Below are 24,008 nucleotides of genomic sequence, written 5' to 3' on the forward strand. Positions count from 1 at the left end.
AGTAAAATGCAATGTTTCAACCCTAACCGAATGCTAGTCCCAATCTTAGCAACCAGTTAGACAAAACTGACTTTGAAATCAAAGTAAAAGTCCAAGAGCAAAAGAGCAGATATTTAAAAAGATTGCAGCTAATGTCTTGAAATGTGTAACTCAAAGCCTTTGTGAATGCTTCAGTGCGAAAGGAGGTGGAGTGGAATCGCTTCTTCCTCAGTGATGCTGACCACTTGTGGAGTCCTAATCCTAAAGAGAAGGGCATCCTCAGCTCCTGCAGCCCCAAGTTTGCACTCCAGTTACAAACGGACCCATGCTAGGGCATCTACAGCCCACCCTTGAAGACTTCTGCCACGCAAATCAAAGGTGAGGATCCCAAGTCTCAGCTTCTAGGTTTATGCTTTGAGCCACTGAATCCTTTCCATCCTACCTCCACCTACCCTTTAACAGTCTTGGTTCAGACTGCCTGTGATACTCACCTGCATTACTGCAACAGCTTCCTGTCCTGTCCCCTCCATTTCTTTCTGTGTATAGTAGATTAAATGGACATTGCCTTTACCTCTCCAAGGCACCCTTGGCCACTGTGACCCCATGCCCCAGCCATGCCAACAACTCACAGGTTTCCATCTCACCGAGCTCTCTTTCTAGCTCCAGGACTTACTCATGCTGGTAGCTCTAAGTATGCCTGGTAGCTGTACCTGGAATGTCCACCTGAGTATTTCCCACATATCAAAACTCAGCTCAAGGGAAGTGGATTTGGCTCAATGGATAGAGCATCCACCTACCACATGGGAGGTCTGAGATTCAAACCCAGGGCCTCCTGACCTGGGTGGTGAAGCTGGCCCATGCACAGTGCTGATGTGCACAAGGAGTGTCATGCCATGCAGGTGTGTTCCCGGTGTAGGGGAGCTCCATGCACAAGGAGTGTGCCCTGTAAGGAGAGCCACCCTACACAAAAAAAATGCAGCCTGCCCAGGAATGGCGCCGCACACACAGAGGGCTGATGCAGCAAGATGATGCAACAAAAAGAGAACAGACTCCTGGTGCCACTGACAGGATGCAAGTGGACACACAAGAATACACAATGAATGGAAAGGGGAGGGAGAGAAATAGATTAAAAAAAACACACATAAAATAAACTCAGCTCACATAACCTGGGAAATCTACTGATCTCTAACTAGGGTGAGTTAGAATCCCTTCTTCTCCGTTTTCCAGAAATCTCTGGTGTTTACCAAGCAGAACATTTACAACATCAGTGACTGATTTCTGTTAATGTCTCTGCCTTGTGTCCTCAGAGGTCCAGCAAACATCTGGTACCTTGTAAGCACTGAAAACACAAGCTTGTTGACTGATGAACTGAATGAATGGAACAAGTGATATTCATCATCTCAGATCACTGGGAAGAAAGGGCTGCAATTCCTACAAGATGCTCCCGTTCCTCAATATCTGACACATTGCCTGGTACACATTACCAGTTAGTTAAATGAAATTGAACCACACGACTCTTATCTTGGCCAATCGTTCATTCAGCCATCGTTTAATGACCATCCTCTACATCCACACTCGGCACTATGGAAACAAATTCAGGTAAGTCAAAATTCCTTTTTCTAGAGTCAACAGGGGCAGTAGAGTTACAAACAGATGGGAGTCTTTGAGGTCTCTTCCAAGGGTAGGTAGAGAAGATTTAACCCCAGAGATGAACTAGATCTTAAATGATGAATACATGAATATATACATTTCCGTTTTTCATTTTTGAGCCTTTTAGCTATTTGTGTGTTTTCTGGCTACCTGCTACAATAGGCAAAGTACTCTGATGTGAATATTTATGCAAACGTTAATTACACACTAATTACTATAATCTAAAACTCCCCTCGGTTGTTTTCTGCCAACACAGTGCCCTTTTGCATGGCTGTAACATTTTAGTTTGTCTTCAGATGACAGTTATTTTAACATTCCACAGACCCTGGTTTGCCGTCCCTGAACTGCTTACTCTCCTGAGTCCGGTTAATCTCTTATGTTTATTATCATTTTTTCAGCTGCAGTCATCGTGAACAGTAGTGTGCTCCCTCCCCTACAGCAATAAATATTCATGTATTTACGAAGTACTGAAGAAAATGTTGTTGAGCATGAAAGAGACGGTGTCAACAGTCAGGAGACACTGAAACACAACATTGGAACCTATTAACATTCTCGCACCTCCCTAGGGGCTCAGTTGCTTCAGATGGAAGAGGCTGGAACTTGGAGTTTTGAGATTTGGATAATGACCACAGGATGAGAAGGGAAACGATACAATTGGCTACTCATGGGTCTGGGTGTGATTTCTATTTCAAAACACCACATGGGTGAGAAGCACTTTTGAGTGTTTTCACATTATTTATTTATCCCTTGGAGGCTGGGATCATCTCCTTATCCCAAATATAAGATACAGCCTGGGTGGTGGTAACTGGAGTTGCAGACTGCTCAGTCCGCGAGGACGTGAGGGGTCTCCTGCAATGGAGATTCCTACTCTGAGCTCATGCTGGTACTCCTGACCTCCGACCGCCACCCCAATACTCCTGCTGGCTCAGACGCAGCTGCTGTAATGACTCAGGGGTCAGTTTCCTTTTCCCAATTCCTATCGATGGGTGTCTGAGGATTAATCCATATTTAGTTTGAGTGCTTTGGTATCTTAACAGATATTGGCTGCCATGGGTGCATGAAGTGAGCACACAGCTGTTAAACAAATGTGCACTCTACATATGCTGGGAGACACAACAAGGAAAAGAAGAAAGAGGACAGTTGGGTGGCATAGTAGTAGGGGGTAGTAGAAAGGGCTTTGCAGTCAGACAAGCTTTGCAGATCCAGCTATGCCACTTACCAGCTCCTCAACCTCTCTAGGCTCTAGTTCCTGATCTAGTTAATGCAGTGGTAGTGGTTCTTAACTGGGGTGGAAGAAGCAGTTTTGCCCACCAGAGAACATTTAGCAATGCCTGGAGACATTCTTGATTGTCAAGAATGGAGAAGTCCTACTGGCATCTAGTGGGTAGAGGGCAGGGATGCTGATACACATCCATCAATGCACAGGACAGCCCCACAACAAATCACCATCCCTGGCCCAAAATGTTAATAGTACTATGGTTGAGAAATCCTGCCTTAACAGGACAGTAATAATAATACCTACCATAACGCTCTTGGAGGATTAAAGGTGATGACTCAATTAAAGTATGTGACTCTCAATAATGTTTGCCGTTGGTACTATTATGATTGTCATGCAAACCTATTGTCACTTCCTGAGAAGCTAACGGAACTTTTTGCCCTACTAATGATGGGAAAGGAAACTAACACTTATTAAGAGCTGATTATGTGTCAGGGACTTTGCTAACTTATCACATGTAAACAACACAATAACTCTGTAGCCATCATCTCCAACTTACAGCTGAAGAGGCTAATCCAAGACTTCTCTTTATCAAAATGAGCCTATACCAATATCTTTAAGCAAAAGAAGAAAACTATCATGAATGAGGAGAATGGCATAAAATGTTGAAAAGTGACTCTTAGCAAGGCTGTGAATCAGGTGAAGTTTTTCTTTTCAAACTCTCTCAGCATTTCCCTCCCTCCTAATCACTTAAGAAATCCTGTTCATGTCAAGCTGAGTGCTACCATCTTCCCCACATCCCCTCAAAACCTAGGACCCATTCTTTCTTCTGCCTCCCCTAAGATCCTCTTTTTGACAGTATGATGGAATCCACTCCAAAATTCCAATGTATCCCTATAGGATAACATGCTAATTTTGCCAAGAAGCATGTCTGTATTTTAATAAGTGTCTGGGAGATAATATTAATCAAATAAATGATTAAAATGGTCAAAATATAAGGCTCCTCCAGGCAATTCAGTACATAGGCTATTTGGGAGCAGGTGGCAGTTTCAGCCCCTCTTAGCAATGCCCGATAAGTACTCATCCTACGTGCAGTGCTGATATGATCATTCCTGAAACTGAGACTCACATCATAAAATGCAGGAGCAGTCAGTACAAATGTTCTACTCTTTAAGCCGAGAGAACTAAAATTGACCACGTGACCAAGAGGCATAGGGCTAGTCAATCCTCCCACCCCCCTCCCCAAATGCCTCTCTCTATGAGTTTGATCCAGATTCATCCCATTAATTCTTGAGGCAGTGTGATAATTTTATCTGCAAAAGTACAGATCCATTTCCTAGGCAGTAATACCTTACAAAATGAGAGATCTGGCCGCTGATGGCAAGAATCGTTTTATGGCTTCTTTGGTTGGTTGGTTTAGCCAGACAGAAAGAGGAGCAAATCACATCTTTCCCACTGACTTAACCAAGGCCAAGGTTCTATTTAGAGACCAGAAAGAAGAATAAAGAAATTGTTCACTAACACTGTGAATCATTTTCAGACAACCTTCAGAAAATTCTGGGGTAAGTTGGGTGGAAAAGCAATAGATGACAGTATGCAGAAGAGCTTACTTATGATTGCTAATAACATTTCTATTGCAAAGGAAATACAAAAGACAAAACCGAAAATTCCTACATGAAGAATGAAGCTTATTCCAGGCCTGACTCTGTATTTTTTTTTAAAGATAGATTACACAAAATGTTACACAAAAATATATAAGGGATTCCCATATGCCCCACTCCCCACACCTCCCACCCTTCCCCACATTAAAACTTCTTTCATTAGTGTGGTACATTCATTGCAATTGATGAACACATTTGGAGCATTGCCACTAAGCATGGATCATAGTTTATGTCATAGTTTACCCTCTCTCCCACTCAATTCTGTAGGTTATGGCAGGATATATAATGGCCTGTTTCTGTCATTGCAATGTCATTCAGGACAATTCCAAGTCCTGAAAACGGAGCCCTATTACACCTCTTTTGCCCTCTCCTGCCCTCAACAACTCCAGTGGCCACTGTCTCCACATCAATGATGTAATTACTTCCATTGTTAGAATCACAGTAAGTCTGTAATAGAATACCAGTAAAATATGGATTTACTGTAATCCATATTTTATTCCCCAATCCTGAGGATTCTGGGATGGTGATGCCCACTCCACCTCTAATTGAGAGGGAGAGACCAAGTTTGAGAAAGGGATGACAGGCCAGAGCGACACCTTGAGAACCTCCCTTCCTCAGGGTTTGGCTAAGAGATGGGTCACATACTTTGCAAATCATGTGGATACCTTACACGTAGACCTCACACCCTTGCTGAACCTTCTACACATCAGCTTTGTGCAGGATGGAAACAAGTTGATAGGTTTGGACTAAAGACTATCCTCCTTATTCATATTTTGGGGCCTTTGGCAGGAACTTTCAAAATGGACAATGGAAATGGCAGCCAGTCAAATCAAGATTTTAAGATTTGGGGAGCGGGTGTAGCTCAATGGTTGAGTGCTTGTTCCTATGCACAAGGTCCTGGGTTTAATCCTGTACCTCCTAAAAAATTTTAAAAGAAGATTTTAAGTTTTAAAATATCTGAACTATCTGGAGATCCTTTTGAGGACAATAGCTGATAAAACCAGAATGAACTTGAACTTATGTGAAAATGCATCCCAAGAAATGTACAGATGCATGTTGATTATACAATGGATACTGATAGCTTTGACTTGTTAGAGCTGTGGGAATGCTTTCAGAAAGTATGGTGAGAACATGGGGCAGGGCAAAGTTTTTGTGAGAGCTTGGTGAGCTACTTTCCATTTCCATAGGTTGGAATTAAATTGTTTTGAAACAGTAGTTGAAAGAAGTGCCTGTTCTTATATCTTTCTAGGCCATGGAAATAGTAAATATTTTAACTGCAAACATGTCACTGGATTTCTGAAGAAATGAAGGCCATTTACTTTGTCATCAAGATAAGATAAGGGTGCCAAATCCTAAGGCCAAGGAATATATACTGAATATAAGGCTCAAATAAAAAGCCAGGCTTTCTTTAGTTGGCTAATATTTATTCCACAATTACATCTGTTGGGAAATGTACCCACATGCTTCCCATGGCTTGAGAGGCGTACAGCAAAAGAGCCAAAGAGTGTCACCTCTGAATCCCAAAGGTCTGGGTTTAAATTCCAGCTTTGATACTTGCGTGATTTGGAGAAACTTACTTAAGCTCTCTGGCAACTTCCTCATGTGTTAAATGGGGATAATAATTTGGTACCTGCCTTTTAAGGTAATTGTTTTAAGAAATAAATGAATGAATACATGTGAAGCACTTTTTAAAAAGTGCCAGGTAGACATAAATGTTCCATCAATTACAGCTCTTATTATCTAATTTCATCTTCATAGAGCTCCTGTGAGGTAAGTGCCTTTGCCATTTTTCTCATCTCACAGATGAAGAAAGTAAAGCTCCAAAGAGTAAATTAATTTGCCCAAGGTCAGACAGCTCATATGTAGTGGAACCAACACTTGAAACCACTTCAATCTCAGGCCAAAGCTCAAGCTCATAACCATTCACTTTATAATGTATTGGGGGAAATGGCAGGGAAGAGGAGGAGTCAGTCTTTCCTGCTAAAGGAAATAAACCTGCTAGGGTAGGAATTAGGAACTTTTTAGTCTTGGCCTGTATCTTGATGACCCTCAGGAAGCATCTACAATTCCTTTCCCCTCTCCAAAGCCTGTATAAAAGGGGTCATATGCTATGATCTCAAACATGATCCCTGCTACCCCAATTAATTCTTTTTCCCCAGTGTAATCAGGTCTCTTTCCTGACACTTGGCACAAAGCTTTTCCCTTACCCTTACCCAGTAAAAGTTTCAAGAATATGTGCCCCTCAACTTTACAGAGTTTTTAATTGATGGAATTTTACTGACTGTGAGCCTATTTCAGCAGGCTGTGGGGTGAGGGCAGGGGGAGCTGGTGGGTCCTAGCAGAATTTTAAAATGAAGTTTACTGTGGCCAAGCCTTTTGTATACCTATTTTTATTATGGAATTAATTCTCTCTTCTCTACCACCATCCCTATTCCACAGAAATCATGGCTCTATGTGTTATTTTTGGGTTAGTGAAAGTCTCCATCTTCACCCCCCATCAACAAAATGTATAGTCCATTTTTCCATCCAGCTTCCTGTCAATGAAGACCTCCATTCTCTTAGGAGAGATAAAAAATGACCCTTTCTGGGAGCAGACTGGCTCAAGTGATTGAGTGCCTGCTTGCCACTTGGGAGGTCCTGGGTTCAGTTCCTGGTGCCTCCTAAAAAAACAAGCAAACAAATGAAAAAACTAACTCAGGGAAACTGAGCTCAGTGGTTGAGTACTGATTCCCACATACAAGGTCCAGAGTTCAGTCCCTGGCCCTGGTACCTAAAAATAAAAAAGCAACCCTTTGTATTTTCAGTAACTATACTGTAGAAGTCCATAAAATTAGAATTTCGAACTTCCCAGTTTTCTTTCTGCTGTTCTGTTACTTCCTAGATCTGAAATGCCTTCTTTTTCCTGTTTCATCCCTCTACACTTTAACTCTTGAGGTGGATTACAGCTGTATGTACCCAGAAAAGCTTAAATTTAATCCATTCCTGTGAGTATGAACCCATTGTAAGTAGCAACCTTTGATAAGGCTACTTCAGTTAGGGTGTAGCCCACCTCAGTCTAGATGGGTCTTAATGCTATCACTGGAGTCCTTTACTGGAATTCAGATAAAGAGACAGAAAGTCCATGGAAGCAAGAAGCTGAAATCAAGGAAACTGGAAAAAGAAGGGAGAGACCAGCAGATGCCACCAGTGCTTTGCCATGTGGCAGAGGACCCAAGGACTGCCAGCAGCAGGTCTTCAGAAAGAAAACATCCCCTTGAAGATGCCTTGACTTGAACTTATTTCTTATTCCTGGCCTCAAAACCATGAACAAATAAATTCCCATTGTTTACCTGACCCATTTCATGTTATTTGCCTTGAACAGTCAAGGAAACTAAGACACTCTCTTGACCTGGCATACCTCTACCCCTACTCTGAGGGGAAGATCCAAATGCCATGCCCTCACTGTAGTTTCCTCAGACCACATGTACATCTCTTTCCCTTGCAAGGGAGAGTTGTTACTATGTTTGCATTTGCCAATTTTTCATAGCCTTCTTTACTACCATTACAGCATTTCAGCACCTAGCATTCTTAGGACATTATAGACACTCAGTAGGGTTTATTGAAACATTCAAAGGTGAGACAAAGATGGTATAGTTAGAAAGCACATAGTTTTTTATATCAAAGAGATGTACATTCTAATTCTGTCTCTACCACATCCTAGCTATGTGACCATGGGCAAAGCATCTATGAATCTCTACTTTTTCATCTAAGAAATAGATGGAATTGTTATAAGAATTAAAAGGGAAAGGGAGAAGTGGATGTGGCTCAAGTGATTAGGTTTCTGTCTACCATATGGGGAGTCAGAGTTCTATTCCTGGGGCCTCCTGGGAAGGCAAGCTGACCCCACAGCGAGCTCACCTGAGTGGAGAGCTGGCCCATATGGAGTGCTGGCCCATGTGGCAAGCTGGCCGGAGAGGAGTGCTGGCCCACACAGGAATGCTGGCCCGGGTGGAGAGCTGGCACAGCAAGATGATGCAATAAAAAGAGACACAGAGGAGAGACAATAAGAGACAAAGTAGACAAGGGAGCTGAGGTGGAACAAGAGATTGAGCACCTCTATCCACTCTGGAAAGTCCCAGGATCAGTTCCTGGTGCTGCCTAAAGAGAAGACAAGCTGAAACAGAAGAATGCACAGTGAATGGTCATAGAGAGCAGACAATGGGGTGGGGAATAAATAAAATAAAAAAGTAAATCTTGAAAAAAAAAAGAAAGGGATATAAACATTTTGCTATATGGCACACACTTAAATGTTTGTGTTTCTCTTGAATTTTGAGCATATTGTCTTCTCTCTCTATTCCTTCCCCTCCCCACCCTCTTTTATACTTCTTAGAGCCAAGGTAGTTGTTGAAAGTTTGGAAAATGCCCAGTTACAATGACAAGCTTTAGGAGAGTCTATCTAAGCACAGTTTAAGAGATGGAGACATCCATTTGAATTAAATACTATAAACCTGAGGTCAATTATGGCTCTAGTAGAGAGATGAATAGATGACTCTTAAGCCTACAGAATTTAATAATTTCTGGTCCTGCTGATAAAGTCATTACCACCAAGGAGTGGATAACACAGGCCATCTTGGTTTCACTCCATTAAGCATTTGATATTTCGAGTATGGTTATTCTGATTCCACACTCGCCAAACAGCTAGACCTGCCTTCTGGGGAGATTTATCCATCATGTTGATTTTGACTCTTTCCAGACCCTATTGCTGCGACATCTCATGAACAGGAAACAGCATGACTTCTTATTACGACCTCACTTTAAGTGTTATTTCTGGTCTTATTTCAGTCCCAGAGACAAGAAAGTCCCTCAATATAGATTAATCAATTAGTTTTCTAGAGTCTACCACAGTCTCATATACATTTCAGCCTAGCATGAGACAATACTGATTTACCTTGAGCACAAAAGCAATCTCTTGCATCTTCGAGTAGAGAGACAGATCACTCCAGAAAGTCATCCAGCTTCATTTGCTTTCTTGTTTCTATCGAAAAATACATCTGCATTTTTCAAGATTTTCAGTTTCTAACAGTAGGGATCCTTAACCTCAGTTTTTCTTAGATTCCCCTCTCTCTCTCCCAGAGGAAAAATCAGAGAATCCGGCTCATGTTTATTTGGTCTTGATGGGCTTTTGCCTTTTCCAATGGAGGAGACACAGACCTTGTCATGCCCTTCCGTGGCTTTCACAATCTTTAGGTCCATCTCAAGATTCACGCTTAAGAGCAGTGCTCCTGTGGCTCAAACTTTCTCTTGCTCTCCCACTAGTCCATTAATGTTATTTACAGCAAGACTTATGAAAATGTAGCTTTTCAGCAATGAAGATATAACAGTTGGGTATGTGGAAGAAAGCAGTGTTTAGGAAAGATTTGCTTTGCTTTATAGAGCAACATCTAAAGGTGACTTGATAGGAAGTCTATTCAAAGTTCTAAAATTTTTTGTTGTTGTTGTTGTCAAATGATAGTTTATTGAAATATATTCCTTTGTAGTTCTTAACTAGCTGGGCATTCCACTGCACCACTGTTGATGTCATCTATGATGTCATGAGGGGGGCGGCCATCCACATTGCAGCTCACAGAGTGGGCAGTCCCCAGAATCTCTTTAATGGTTCCAGAGAGTTCTCTGGCCAAAGATTGGTGACATGTCTGTTGGGCAATGCTAACAATCTCATCAAAAGTGATATTTCCACTGTGCTTAATGTTTTTCTGCTTCTTCCCGTCTCTGGGTGGTTCCTCAAGGGCTTCGATGGTCAGGGCAGAGGCAGAAGGGACCACCTCGATCTGGGCCTGTCGGTTCTGGATGGTCAGGTTCACTGTAATCCTTAGGCCTCTCCAGTCATCAGTTGCCTTGGCAATGTCATCACCAACCTTTTTTGGAGACAGACCAAGGGGCCCGATGTTGGGGGCCAGAGCAGATGTGGCACTGACTTCCCCACCAGTGCACCTCAGGAACATGACTTTGATCTCGTTGGGTTCCAACTTGGGCGGCATGGTGGCCACAGCTGGTGTTGGATGAACCCAGATGAAGAAAGTTGCACCCTGGCCTCCTCCAAGCCGAAAGATATTTTCTTTTTTAAACTCTCTTTTGAACAGAAGTCAACTTACGTCACAAAAATGTTCCTGTTCATACATATAATAATACTGCATATACAAGTTTAAAAAAGAGCTTTAAACACTCACAGACAACGAAATTGTAAACCATTGTGTTTACCATCTTGGCTCATGGCCCAAGTTCCCCATGTTTTTGGTATTTTTTAAAAACTCAACAATAGGGCCCAAGTATGAAGATTCCTTTTTGTTGCTATTCTAATGGCATAAGAGAAAAAATCCATTTATCTAAATATGAATTTGGAACTCTTTGTAATATGGTGACCATATGCATCCATCCTCACTCAGAAAGTAAAAGCAAAATATTCCTTTCCCTTTCTTTCTGTTGGAGCACTTTAGTTTTCTGACATGAGGAACTGATCCTATTAAGTGGTAATTTATAGTGGCTACTTATTGCTTAAATGTGGAAAATCCACAGGGGTAGACCATGGGAATTAAGAAAAAGTGTCCTGAGTAAATAATATGCACAGCTAATCCTCCTCATTCATTCTATACCTTTTCCTCCTAGTCCCCACTTTTTAAGCCTTTGGACTCAATTAAATGAGAAATTCCTGGCAGAGTTTGACTACTACAAGAATTTGACTTGCAGCAAATAGACTTGTTCTGGGGGAGGGGAGGTATTAGCAATGAGCCTTTTGCTATGGTTTCGTATCCTGCATACCAGCATTCCAACATAAGAATCCCTGTCTTTGCTATATGATGCCCTTCACACCGTATGAAGGAAGGAGTTGTAGGTGAGGGAAGAATTTTGTTTTTATGGAAGGTCAACAGGCCAGTAGCAGAAAAGTTCCATCTGAAACTGGAGCTATTCTGTTAAGGTTGCTAAATACTCTCATTGGGAAATTACTCATGGTAATCTTCCTATTCCTTTGAGAGTCACAATCTCAGCAAATATACTCCTCTCACTTTGCTTGGGAATCTATGATTTTGTTCAATTTAGACATAAAAGAGATATGAAAAACTGCCTTTTTAGTTTTATATTCCCTAGAGTTTGGCAGGGGGGCTCATTGCTTGCCATCAAATCTAAACCTTCTCTAAAACAACAAGACCTCTGCTAAGTGAAGTCTGCTTTTTCAATTTCTTGGTAGGCTTAAAATGAGTAAATACGAAGGGGAAAATGCAGAGGAGTGTGGACTGAAACATGCGTTAGTCTGTGGCTTTCTGAGCATCTCTTATTTATGATGTTTTAAAAGAAATTTGAAGTGGGGTTTATGCCTCATGGAATTAAGTAAGTTTCTTTCTTTCCTTCTATCATTGTCAAAACTATACCAGGAAGAGCCAATGGATAAAACTCCCACTCCAGTCCCATCATGCCTCCAGTTGGCCCTTAAATAAATCAACTCTATGTCAGAATTCAGTAGGTTTTGGAATGCTTACACCACCAAAGTTTCTTAAAAATATTAATAAAATTTAAATATAATTTTTTCCACAAATAAACCAGTTTTAATGTAATTTACACTTATTTCTATATTGTGCCACTAGAAATTAATTTTTCTAACTCAAAAATAAAAAGTTCATTTGGGAAATTTGGAATATGAAGAAATATTTTTAAAAGAATGGAAAAAGTTACCCATGGTGCCATTCCCAAATACAAACAGTATTGACATTTGAGTATATTTTCTTCCAGACTTTTGTTTTGCATGTTACTTGAATATAATTGTGATCAGAGTTTAGAAACGTTATATCTTGATATCTCCTATTTAAATTCTATAGAAAATTCAATGGTTTGATGATAATCTGTAATTAATATACAACTGCTCTGGATTTTGAGTTGTTTTTTTATTTTTTTAATACAAGCTATGATGAGAAATGGTATCTTGGGGACAAACATAATTTCAAGACAAAATTGCCATAGCAACTATTCCCGTGATTGGTAACAAGCCCAGGGCTGTGATTTCCTGGGAAAATCTGAACTCAGAAATACAATGGCTAGTAGAATATGAAGCATCTCACTTTAAATGTCTAACAAGAGATACCCTACTCTTAATCCTGCAGATCCAGCCAGAATTTAGGTAAGAGAGGGAGATTGGTGCTCTAATGACATCCATTGCAACATGGATATAAGCAAAAAAAGGCTTGGCCTGTTGGGCCAGGATTCACTGTGCCATGGGGATCCAAAGATTGCTGCTCATCATAACACCAGATCTTGCCATTCCATTAAGAACACAACCAAGATTTCACATTTCTATAACACTTTCCAGATTGAGACATGTTTCAAACCAGTTATTACACTCCTTGAATGTTTAATAAGCTTTACTGAAGGATGAATGGCCCCATACTACTCAATTATTTCATGATCAATAAGTTGATGGATAAAAGAGCATTTTGGGCTTGTAATTCTCAAATATACCTAAAAGAAATGGACAAGAATAATTTATCTCCATCATTTCCAAATATAGCTAACTCTCCTCTGCTTGTTGTTTGCTAATTTAGATAACCTAGATGTCCCTCAGGGGTTGTCATCAGAGGAAACTTGGGAGAAAGTTCCTAATGGGATTGACTTAAGTCTTGTGAGGTATATGTGAGTGGGGGTAGAAAGAATTGAAAAAAGAGGCTACTGCTTGCTTCTCACCTACAAATTTCTGAAGGGGGTAGCTCTGTTGGAGTAACACATACCAACAGGGCTGAGTATAATATAATATTTGTGGAAAGTAAAACAAGTGGTCACCCCCATCCAGTTCTCCATGTTCCTCCAAGGGTGTGGAAGAGCAATCCAGTGGTTCTTGAGCTCGTCAAGGAGGAACACAAACAACAGCCCCAGAGAGGAAGTATGGGAGCCTTGGGGATGCCAGGTGGTCCACAGAACTAGCTAAAAAACACTGCAGTTAGGAAAAGGATTGGAGCATGAGCTACTGATGCAGCTGAAGGGAAATTGACCACCACACCGACAGAGTTCTATGAGTATTAGATAAAATGAGACTGAATCTGAAAAAGGAACGTGCTATCACAACCAACAATTGTCCATTGATGTCTGCATCTTCATTCCTGCACAGATGCCAATGAATTGAGGATTTATTTGGAGAGGGACAATTAGACATGGTATGTTGAACACAAGTGCTTATTATTACTCCCACCTAATTATTCACAAACTGACAGTAAAGCAAAAAAAAAATTTTTTTTAATAGGATAGCTCTAGAGCAAAGAAGAGGAGCAGAAACAATGGAAGATAAGATATGGTAATATGTTGTAAGATGAAAATGCAGGGGATGAGTGGTAACTGATTTGAAGATGAGAAAGCTGAAATTGTGGCTTGAGAAGAGAATATTAAGCCAGTTCACACTGAATAATCCTGAAACTGGAGTCACCAGTAACCTCAGAAAAGTAGGGGTACAGGGTAATGCTGAAAACAGGAGCAGTGACTCAAAGTTTGTAAATTTTACTGCCTCTCCACCATGCTTTCTGAGGCATATAAAGAATAAGTAACTTGCCCTAGGTTAAAAGATACTAAGTCATATGGTTCATTTCAGAAAACTTTCAATTCAGATGAAAAGACAATGCTTTTAACCTCTATATTACACTGCCTCGAACACGAAAGTAGAGAGTAAATTAAGTAAAAAGGAAAACAAGGGAAACAAATTTAATACATTTACTCAAAGAAGATATTGCATCCATGAAAAGTTTAAAAAAAAAGGAATGCTATAAAAAGGAAAATTCAGAGAAAAAGAGAAAATGGGAGCAGAAATAGAAAATTCTAATGAAGAGTTATAAAATAGAAATGTAGAACTAGGGTAAAACTAAAGACAAAGAGATAGAAACTAGGAAAGAGAAAAGATGATCCATCTAAAAGTAAAAACAGATTAAATGGTAATTTTGAAATTATCAAGGAAATAATACAAGAAAATTTCCTTACTGAAAGAACCCTGGGTACGTAAATAGCACAAAAAATAATAAAAGATTCATGATTCAAACTAACATACGTCACTAAGAAATACTCAGTCACCAGATACAAAAAGATGATTCTAAACATTTCTAGCAAGGAAAAAAAATCACAATCAGAAGATTAAGAATTAGAATGGCATTAGGCACCTCAACAATAACTCTGGAAGGTAGAAAACAATGTGTGGCCAAATATCAATCAAAGATAAGAGCAAAATAAAGAGATTTTCCAATATGCAGTCTCAATAAAATTATGTCTGGACAGAGACCTAGAAAATTTCCCCACATTGATGGTGAAGGGAAGCTTCACAAAGATAGCCAAACAACTGAACTAGAAAGAATTAATCCAAGTGGAAGAAATAAGATAGAGGGTTCCAGGAGTGATGTCTTCAGGTAAAAACACCAACTCACAGATTACCCAATCTGTTTGATCTTATAGTGGAGTATTACAGCTCCTATGGAGAATTTAGGTATTAATTCCTAATATAAATATAAAAACTAAGGAGCATAAAAGCAATGCTAATTTAAAATAACATAATGGCAGTAAAATTAAAATAAAACAACATATACTCATAAAAACTATGTCTCAACTGTTATAAGTATACTCATAGTAATACTCATAGTAATAAACTATTACTTTAATAAAAAATGGTGATATACCCAATTACATTGGAAAGGGAGGAGAGAGAAGGTTATAAGTTGTATAGGAGATAATGGAACAGAGCTAAATCCTTGTTGCCCACAGGACAGAATAAATACATCTATTTTTTAAAAGTTAGGAGATAGCAGTATTAATTATACAGTTTAGAAATATGAAGGTAATGGGCAGAACAAAGAATTTTAAGAGTTTTCAGGAGACAAGAACCTGGAGAGGAGATAGATGAGAAAAGAGGATGCTGCTTTTCTTTATCAACCAATGAGTAGTACTTGTTTCTTCAAATCATATATATGCATGTACTTTGATTAGAAAGGTTTTTAAAAACTATAAGAAAAGATACAGAAAGTGAGGTGCAGGGTCTCAACATTGGATACCATTCTTAACCTCTCCACTAAGAAGTCAAGATCATAGAGCATGCCTACTTGGGAGGCCAAAACAGTGTATCTGTAAGCCAAATCTTGCCCATCCACTGTGATTACTTTTATATCACTCAGTCAGTGGTATGCAATATGATCTGCATATGTATATTTCTGTCAATTTAACTCGACACAAAGAATTTTGACAACCTCAGCAAAGATTCCCAAACAATAAGGACTGCAGCTTCAGCTGTTGTGCTCAATTAGAGAAGTTTGGAAAGCATGACTTAGAGAAATTAAAAGAGAAAGACAGTCTTTCCTATACACTTGACGTGTTTTACCATTGCCACACATTTGAGCTCTGGATTGCTCATTTGTTCTTAAGTTCCTCTCCTGGGTCTGGCCTTTCTGATGTGTACCAACTACCAGAAGAATACTTCCTAAGACTAATTATATCATCATGAAACTTTAAAAACCAAAACGGGAAGTTTCTTCATGCACCACATGAGTTTCTCCAGGTAGAGGTAAAACTAATAGAGACTACCAACTCCTAAGCCAACTCATGAAGTTACAATACCTGGGAGAATCTTAAACAACAAAGTCTATGAAAAAATATGGATGCTCAATAGGCTCAATAAATACAAAAACATAAAGTTCACCAGCAAAATTATCTCATCTTCTCAATACAAGTGAGAATACAATACAATTGACCTGAGTCTACTGAAACTCAAGCAATGGGGAATCCATCTACTCATCACACACTAATCAATAATTCTGAGCACAACCAAGAATTCTGATGAAACACAGTGGGAAAGGGAACTTCAAACAACCAAATTCCTTCCACATTCTTCTATTAGCTCCATTGCTCAAATGCACCCAAGCCAGTGAGTTGTGTTTATGATGGAATATAAATACTCGTAAGCACTGGGATAAAAGCACAGGCTCTGACTTCACGCAGAGTAAGCCCTGCAAAAGGAAGGAGTTGGTCTTGAGCACAGGTGAGAGTATGGAAAAACTGACCTGCTCTAACAGCTTTCTCAGCAGTAACACGAACAGCAGTTTCACGGTTATATATGATTTAACCAATGCTCTAAGCTGCCCTTTACTTCAACCTGACAGCCAGCAAGCGAGAAAAACCACCCTGACCTGGCCTTAACTGGAACATTGATGCCTTTTGGAATTTATACAGAATAATTTATACAGAAATTGCTTTGCTTAAAATTTCTATTCACAGAAAAAGCCTAGGTTCCTTCAAGCAGAAAAGTAATCTAAAGTAAAATTTAATGGATACATTATTGCTAGAAAGGAAGGAAAGCAAATTGATAAACCACAGAATGTAAAAGAATCCTATTCCAACTACTGATGTGATACAAAACCCAAAATTTGTTTAAAAAAGAATATTAATAGAAATGGAATTGACCTTTTCAATTTTCTATGCTGCACACTGACTCTTTGGTCTCAGATCCTTTCCTGTTGGAGAAACCAAAAATTAAAATAGAGTGAGATGAATATAACTTAGGTCCACATTAGCAAAGCAAAACAAACAATAAAGACTTTTCAAGCTATGTAAAACAAACACAATATTAACTTCTCCTCCTGCTTCCCAGGAAATGTAGGGAGAGTTTTCGTGTGCTTTTCTTTTTTATGTTGTTTGTCTCAGTATTCTGTGTAACCTTCTCAAAGTCCCCAGTGTCTGAGGTGTGTTCACAGAGGAGGGTCAGGATTTATTTTTGTTTTTGTTTTTTTATTAGCTAAGTTGCAAGTTTACAGATCCTGCACAAAATATAGGATTCCCATACATCATCAAACCGGGCATTGGTGTGGAACATTTATTACAATTGATGACAGTACATTTTTATAATTATACTATTAACTATAGTCCATGGTTTAACTCAGGGTTCACAATGCTTTGCATTACCACCATCCAGTACCAATGTTCTGAGGTTGATATCCCACAGGGAGAGGGGTATCTTCCCTGCTGAAGAGTTGTCCGTCAGTGAGTGGAACTTGCTCACACTTAGTTTTGTTCAAGTTTAAAGAAAGTGTGTGAACTTTCCTAATGTAAATGTGGATGGTACTCAATATTGAATGGGTCATATCAATATATTGGACAGGGGACGTTATCCTATTACTGCCTCTGGAACCTCAACTACTTGACTAACTTTTTGGATTGCCAGCCCCAGCTAGAATGGTTATGACTGTGCTAGCTACACATCCCAGATTTGGACTGGGAAACCATGGTCATAGTAACTAAAGGGAGCACAGAAAATGTAGGATGGAATATGTGCAATTCCTGATTACAAACAATGTGAAAATTCCTTCCAGGGGAGCAGGGTAGCTCAGTGGTTGAGCACCTGCTTCCCATGTATGAGATCCTAGATTCAATCCCTGGTGCCTTCTAAAAATAATGATAATAATTCCTCCAGATGAGGACTTCAACAATGTGAAATATACTGTACTTTTTTTCCTTATAACTCCATGAAAGGAGAAGCAATTTTATCCCTGGTGGGAGTGGAGGAATATACCTTTTGACAATAGAGTGCACCCCGGGACTTCCAAGGCAAAGCTATGAAGCCTTTCCGTTTTCTTTTAATTCTTTGGTGGGTTTGCAATCCTTTCTTAACATTTGGTCTACATATGGGTAGACCTGTGATTTTAAATGGTCTAATGAGCCTTAGACAGACTTCTAAGTAACACCCGTGAATAAGCCAAAGAGACTCTCAGATGCTAACATTTACTGTACGAAGAATGTTTTTTTTTCCTTGCTTGCTGATTTTTTTCTTTAAAAGTTAACACTTATTGAACATAATATATTCTGAATCTTTTGCAGGTGTTAAACAGCTGACTTTAATTTTTTAAAGAACCAAATCCATCAATTACCAACATCATTTCCCACCACCCCCCCCCACCCAAAAGAGATCTATTTATTTAGGTTATTTGACAGTAAATCCTTCCTCTCTATTCTGTCCTAGGAAAAGGATTGCGTTTCTCTGTAAAAATAAACTTTCTGTGAAGATTAAGATGTGACCTCATCTGGGCTTACTCCTTAAAAAGCTGAAGGGTCCAAACTGTGACACTACATTTTCTTTCTTATAACCCTTTAATTTAGGATGTAGGGACATATATTAGCAAAAATGAAATAGTATATCTTCCTATAATGACAAAGAATGCTTTGGAATGGTAAGTGGCTTTATATTAAGGCATTGTCTAGACTGGATATGAAATTCCCATCGTGGGAGAACACTGGAGTAAGACGGTATCAATCACAGGATAACAAATGCGATTTTAAAAAGGGAGGGGGAAATTTAACAAAGAAATCCACTAAATTTTAATTCATTAGGGGTTTTGCCTTGGACTCAGGACTCTACCCGAACATCTGGGCTTTTTTACCATGTTTTCCAATGATGAGTTATCACTACTGTATCAATTAGGTACCTTCTGTCTATCACATCAGCCAAAATAGGAGCCAAACCATCAAAACTGGAGCAGAGGGAAAAAATTGCCTAGAGTACTAATCATTGTTGATAAATACCTGGACTTTGTGGACAAGACAAAGTATGAAAAGCACAGCTGTGTGTAGCAGAATACAAGCTTGCCCAGCTCTCCAGTGAGTGGTGGTTGTGGAGGCATTCTTCAAAAGACTCCAGGGTGCATTAGTTTTAGTCCACACCCTTGGGCTTATCATCTGCACTAATCAGGACTATGCCCACGAAGGGTGTGAGCTAGTATGGGAAAAATCTCAATCAATAGGCCAGCTCCAGGTACAATTAACATGTGATAGGCCTCAGCTATCTTCAAATCTGATAAACATCAGGGGCTTTTGGTCACAACTACCATTGATACTAGAAATGCTCTTTCATCAATGAAATTAGTGGCAAGATATGTGAACTGGATAGAAATATTGTAGAGACATTCCTGCTGTTGCATAAATGAGGCGTATGGTGCGTCAAATAGCCTGCACCCTTCTAAGCAGTGCCCTGACTTTCTGAAGTAGTCATGTATCTGGTCTCTGTTTTGAAGAATTCTCGGTCAGAACAGCCTTATAAGGTTAGCTGACTTCCACCTTTAGAATATTGTCAAATTTGTCCTAAGGGTATCATTCATACGAAGTGTAGTAAAGGCACTTGAAAAGACAGAGAATGGGTCTTCATAAAGCAGGTAGAATGTGTTATATGACTGTTTGGGGTCTGCCTGCTAAGAGATGTTAATATATGTGGCAAAATCCATCTATCTCTTGCTTTCATAGTACTCTAGTAGTGAGACTGTGGTTTAGGAGTCTTATAGCCCCTCCCTATCTGGAACCATAGGAGGCTACCAAAGTCAACCAGAAAGAACCAAAAAATCATGAAGAGCCATATGAGATAAACAACGGGCAGGTAAACTAAATTGATTATAGTGTGGTATTTACTGGATCAAATTATCTGTATTTCCTACAGCCAAAATTTGTATTCAAAATGCCACAGTTACATATCCCTGTTTCTCATACAAATGTACTATATCAGCAGATCACAACTGGAAAGCCAATTCACACCACCTACCCCATGTTACTATAGTAGAATTTTTGTGTGTGTGAATTTGTTGAAAATCATGCAGCTGATGTTCTGGCTTTTATCCAGGAAATTTGCTTAGGAAGGGAAAGTGGGAGTTACCATGTGTGCCCTATTTGTGGATCATTTTCTTTCTTTTGGTTGGTAGTTGAGAGAGCTTTTTCTGGGGAGGTTGGGGAGATAAGGTAATTATTTCTTGAGAGCTAAATATAACTTTAGATGAAGTCTTTTTATCACACATTCACTATGCTTCTGGATAGAAAGCATAGAAATCTTTTAAAATGTCACCATGGCCACCAACAAAATGACAATGTGTGAGGTAACAGATAAAAAATAGGAGCAGTACCTTAGATAGTTGTTGCTATGGTAGCCAGCCTCCAAGATGGCGACCAATGCTCCTTGCTTCCTGGTATTCGTGTCCTTGAGTGGTCTCCTACCACATGGAATGGGGATGATCATTACAAAAGTAATGGTGTGTGACTTCTGAGACTAGGTCATAAAAAGCATTGCTGCTTCTGCTTTGGTCTCTTGTGTCATTTGCTCTGGGAGAAGCCAGTTGCCTGAAGCCTCCTGCCAGGAAGCATCAACTAGACTGCCCGGTCAGTGAGCCAACCACCTTAGAAGCAGTTCCTGCAGTGTCAGTCTAGCCTTCTGCTGGCTGCAGCCCGGGATGACATGTGACGGTGACCTCAGGAGAGACCCCCAACCAGAATCATGCAGCTAAGCTGCTCCTGAGTTCCTGACCCACAGAAACTGTGAATGATAATAAACTTTTATTTTGTTGAAACCCACTATTTTGGAGTAATTTGTTATGTAGCAATAGATAATACAGCTGCTAACCCAACAGTCACTTCTAATCCCATTCTCTTTTGACTACCTCCTATTGTAGAGGTTTTAAAAAACCAAAATACTGATATTCTCAGGCTCCCTTACAGCTAGAGGTGACTATGGAACTTACAACCAATGGAACATAACAGGAAATCTACTAAAGGCTAAAGGGGCTTTCTTATTAAAAGAATAAGTAAAATTTTTTTAAAAAAGAGTTCACTCACACAATTCCCCCCATAGTTCTGTTTTGAACATAATGATGCCTGAAGCTGAGACAGCTGCCTTACAACCGGGAAGTATAATAGTAATCAGGAGGATAACAAGCTAACAACAAAGAACTGTGGAATGAACAGAAAGAAAGAGGCTAGGTTTCTGATAATACTGTTGGGCAGGTGAACCAGTGCTGACAACCTTCTACCATCAGATACCTTAGTAAGTGATTAAAATAAATTCTATTTTTAAAAACCCCTATTAGCTGGGTTTCCTATTACTTGTAACTGAAAGCAATCCTAATTGATGCATTTTTGGGACCAAAAGCAGTGCTTTAAATAAGAGTCAGGAAAGATAGAATTGGCTGAGTGGAAGAGATGAAGCATTAGGTTGTGGGGTTCTTACTATTTCTGTGTGGAAGAAGGAAAAACTTTGTTCAGAAGTAGTGAAGCATTTGTTTAACTGTTGCCTGATGAGTTGCAAACTGCATACTGAACAGAGCTGTAGTACATGGGGGAAATGTAGTTATTTATGATAGCTTATTTTCCATAATCCCTGTCTTTGTATGTTTCAGAATATTTAGAAAACTCTTGTGGGGAGGCAAATCTCTTATCTGGATACTTTAGCACATAACATTTCAAAGAGTGGGAACTTATTTACATCTGGTAGTTTAATACACACACATACACCACACACATACATTGAATAGTCATTCTGAAGATTATGAGATGGTATGTTTGGTTTCCTATAACAAGTTTTGCATGAAACTTAACAGGCAACCTCATAACGTGGGATTTTTGCCATTTTGATTTTCCTCTACTTTGATAAATCTCAAACAAGTAAACTTTTTGTATATTCTCATATACACTTTTCCAATTTAGTCCACAAACGGGAAATAAAAATTGGCTTTGCAGAATATCTAGGCAAAGAATCTCACAAACATTTTCACGTTTGGTCCGGCCAATAATTTGATTAGAAAAGTAACAGCAACCATATTTTATTCCCACACTCAGTTTTCAAGCACATCACATACATTATTTTATCTAATCTTCACAGCAACCCTACCTTACTGGATGAAACAACTGAGCATGCTCCAAAGCAGCTTTCCTGCAGTCACATGCCTAGAGCTGGTCCTGGTCAGTATCCAGCATTGTTCGACTTCAGAGCTTTCATTCATATCATATGTCATCAGGGCTCCTAATGTTTTTGCCCCCCCCACACACACACACACACATTTCCCCATCCCCACCACTAATCGATTATCAATCAATTATGTTTTTTATTTTTTTTTCTGAGGTGGTCTTCTTCCTGGAACTAGTGCCTCACCTCATCCCTCGTCTCCCTCAGTCCCTCCATTTTAGTCACCTTCCAGTCTGACTATAGCCACGACATCTTTCTCAAGTCCCTCAGAAAAGACAAGTGTTCATGGTTCTCCACTTTTGTTTAAAGAATGATGTCAAAACTCCTTGACACTTCTGAGGTTTGCTTCACTTGCTGCCCAGACTCCTCTGCCAGCCCTTTGACACTGCTCTGTCTCCTACCTCTCAAGACCCCAATGATGCCTAGCCATGCCCTAACCATGCTCTAACCATGTCGAACTTCTCCCCGTTCCTTATGACTTTTCAGTAGAGACTTTTAGAGCTAATGTGCCCTCTTCCTGGAGCATTTATCAGACTCTTTGTACATGGCTAACTCCCACACGTCCTTTATCTCAGGGATCACTTCTGACTCCCAACTCCAGCTTAGGTAGCCCTGAGATGTGTTCACAAACCACCTTGTGCTTCTATAAATTCAGACCTCACCATTTTGTATTTGGTCATCTCTTAGTTTTGACTTTGTAAATATTTTTCACCATTGCATCCCCAGAGTTCAAAGTATGCTCAATTAACTCATTATTTTTTAAATGTTGGCCTGCTCGTTTAACTAGAAATTGATTCAAGACACAACCCATTGGAAAGTGAGAACAATTTTTAAGGAAACAAAAGTGCAACTGTTCTATATTACAGTAGCACCATATTACAAAAGTAATAATTTGTTGGTAATCTACATGCTACCGACACGCATATAACTACAGACAACATTCTGCTAGTTCCACACACATTAAAAAGAGTCCAGGTATCTATTCTAACTCAACCTGTTCTTTTAACTATTCATTCTCCTCCCTAAACACATTACATTTTCTGCATATGTGAACATACATGTAAATAGGCAATGTATGCTTTATACATATATTGTATATTATATGTAATTAAACATTAGAAGATTATATATACGTGTGTATATATATGCATATTTATATGTATTTACAATTAAGTATTTTTATCTAACAGAATAGATTCTTTCCCAACTTTCAAGCCAAAGTAGCCTAATTCATATCTTCCATCACTTTTCTTGACCCACTAAGTAGACCAGATTCAATAAAAAATTCTTTATCATAAAAAAAGTCCTTCTCTAATATTTAGCATCTCCCTCCTACCTTCTGTACTCCTGTTACCTTTGAGTCGTGCTTCTTGTTTTGCTGTTCTAATGCTAGCTTCTCATGGTCTTTCACAATTTAGTTTCTTCTTCTTAGATGCTATTCCATCTCTTTGCTAACACTCCCCTGAACCATTGAGTCACTTCCTCTATTTAAATCTTGCCTCAAAGCCCTCTTTTCCTTTTTTATTTATGAATGAAACTCTCTGTGAGGAGTTTTGTGATTCTATTTAAGGGCACTGTGTAAAGCTGAAGAGTATTTTATAACCACCCATAAAATGTCTGTGACTGAAGTGCAACATATAAATGGAGGATATACAATTCATAAACCTCCTTTACAGTCACCTATCACTTAATAAATATCTAAGGAATTAACTGCAGTACATTTCTTCATGCACAAAAACCAAATTTTTAAGAC

The 24,008-nt window shown here is 39.4% G+C and overlaps 2 protein-coding genes across 7 annotated transcripts in view; both read right to left on the minus strand.

The window, feature by feature from the left end:
* The window catches only part of SUGCT (succinyl-CoA:glutarate-CoA transferase), an 808,774-nt gene that overhangs the window by 165,222 nt on the left and 619,544 nt on the right, over nucleotides 1-24,008 (minus strand). The window lies entirely within an intron of this gene.
* LOC101437288 (large ribosomal subunit protein uL11-like) lies at nucleotides 9,991-10,523 on the minus strand. The gene has a single exon (XM_058296758.2). The coding sequence runs from the start codon at nucleotides 10,521-10,523 to the stop codon at nucleotides 10,026-10,028; it is 498 nt and encodes a 165-aa protein (XP_058152741.1). The 3' UTR covers nucleotides 9,991-10,025.

The sequence above is a fragment of the Dasypus novemcinctus genome, chromosome 5 (assembly GCF_030445035.2).
Source record: "Dasypus novemcinctus isolate mDasNov1 chromosome 5, mDasNov1.1.hap2, whole genome shotgun sequence".
NCBI classification, from domain to species: Eukaryota; Metazoa; Chordata; class Mammalia; order Cingulata; family Dasypodidae; genus Dasypus; species Dasypus novemcinctus.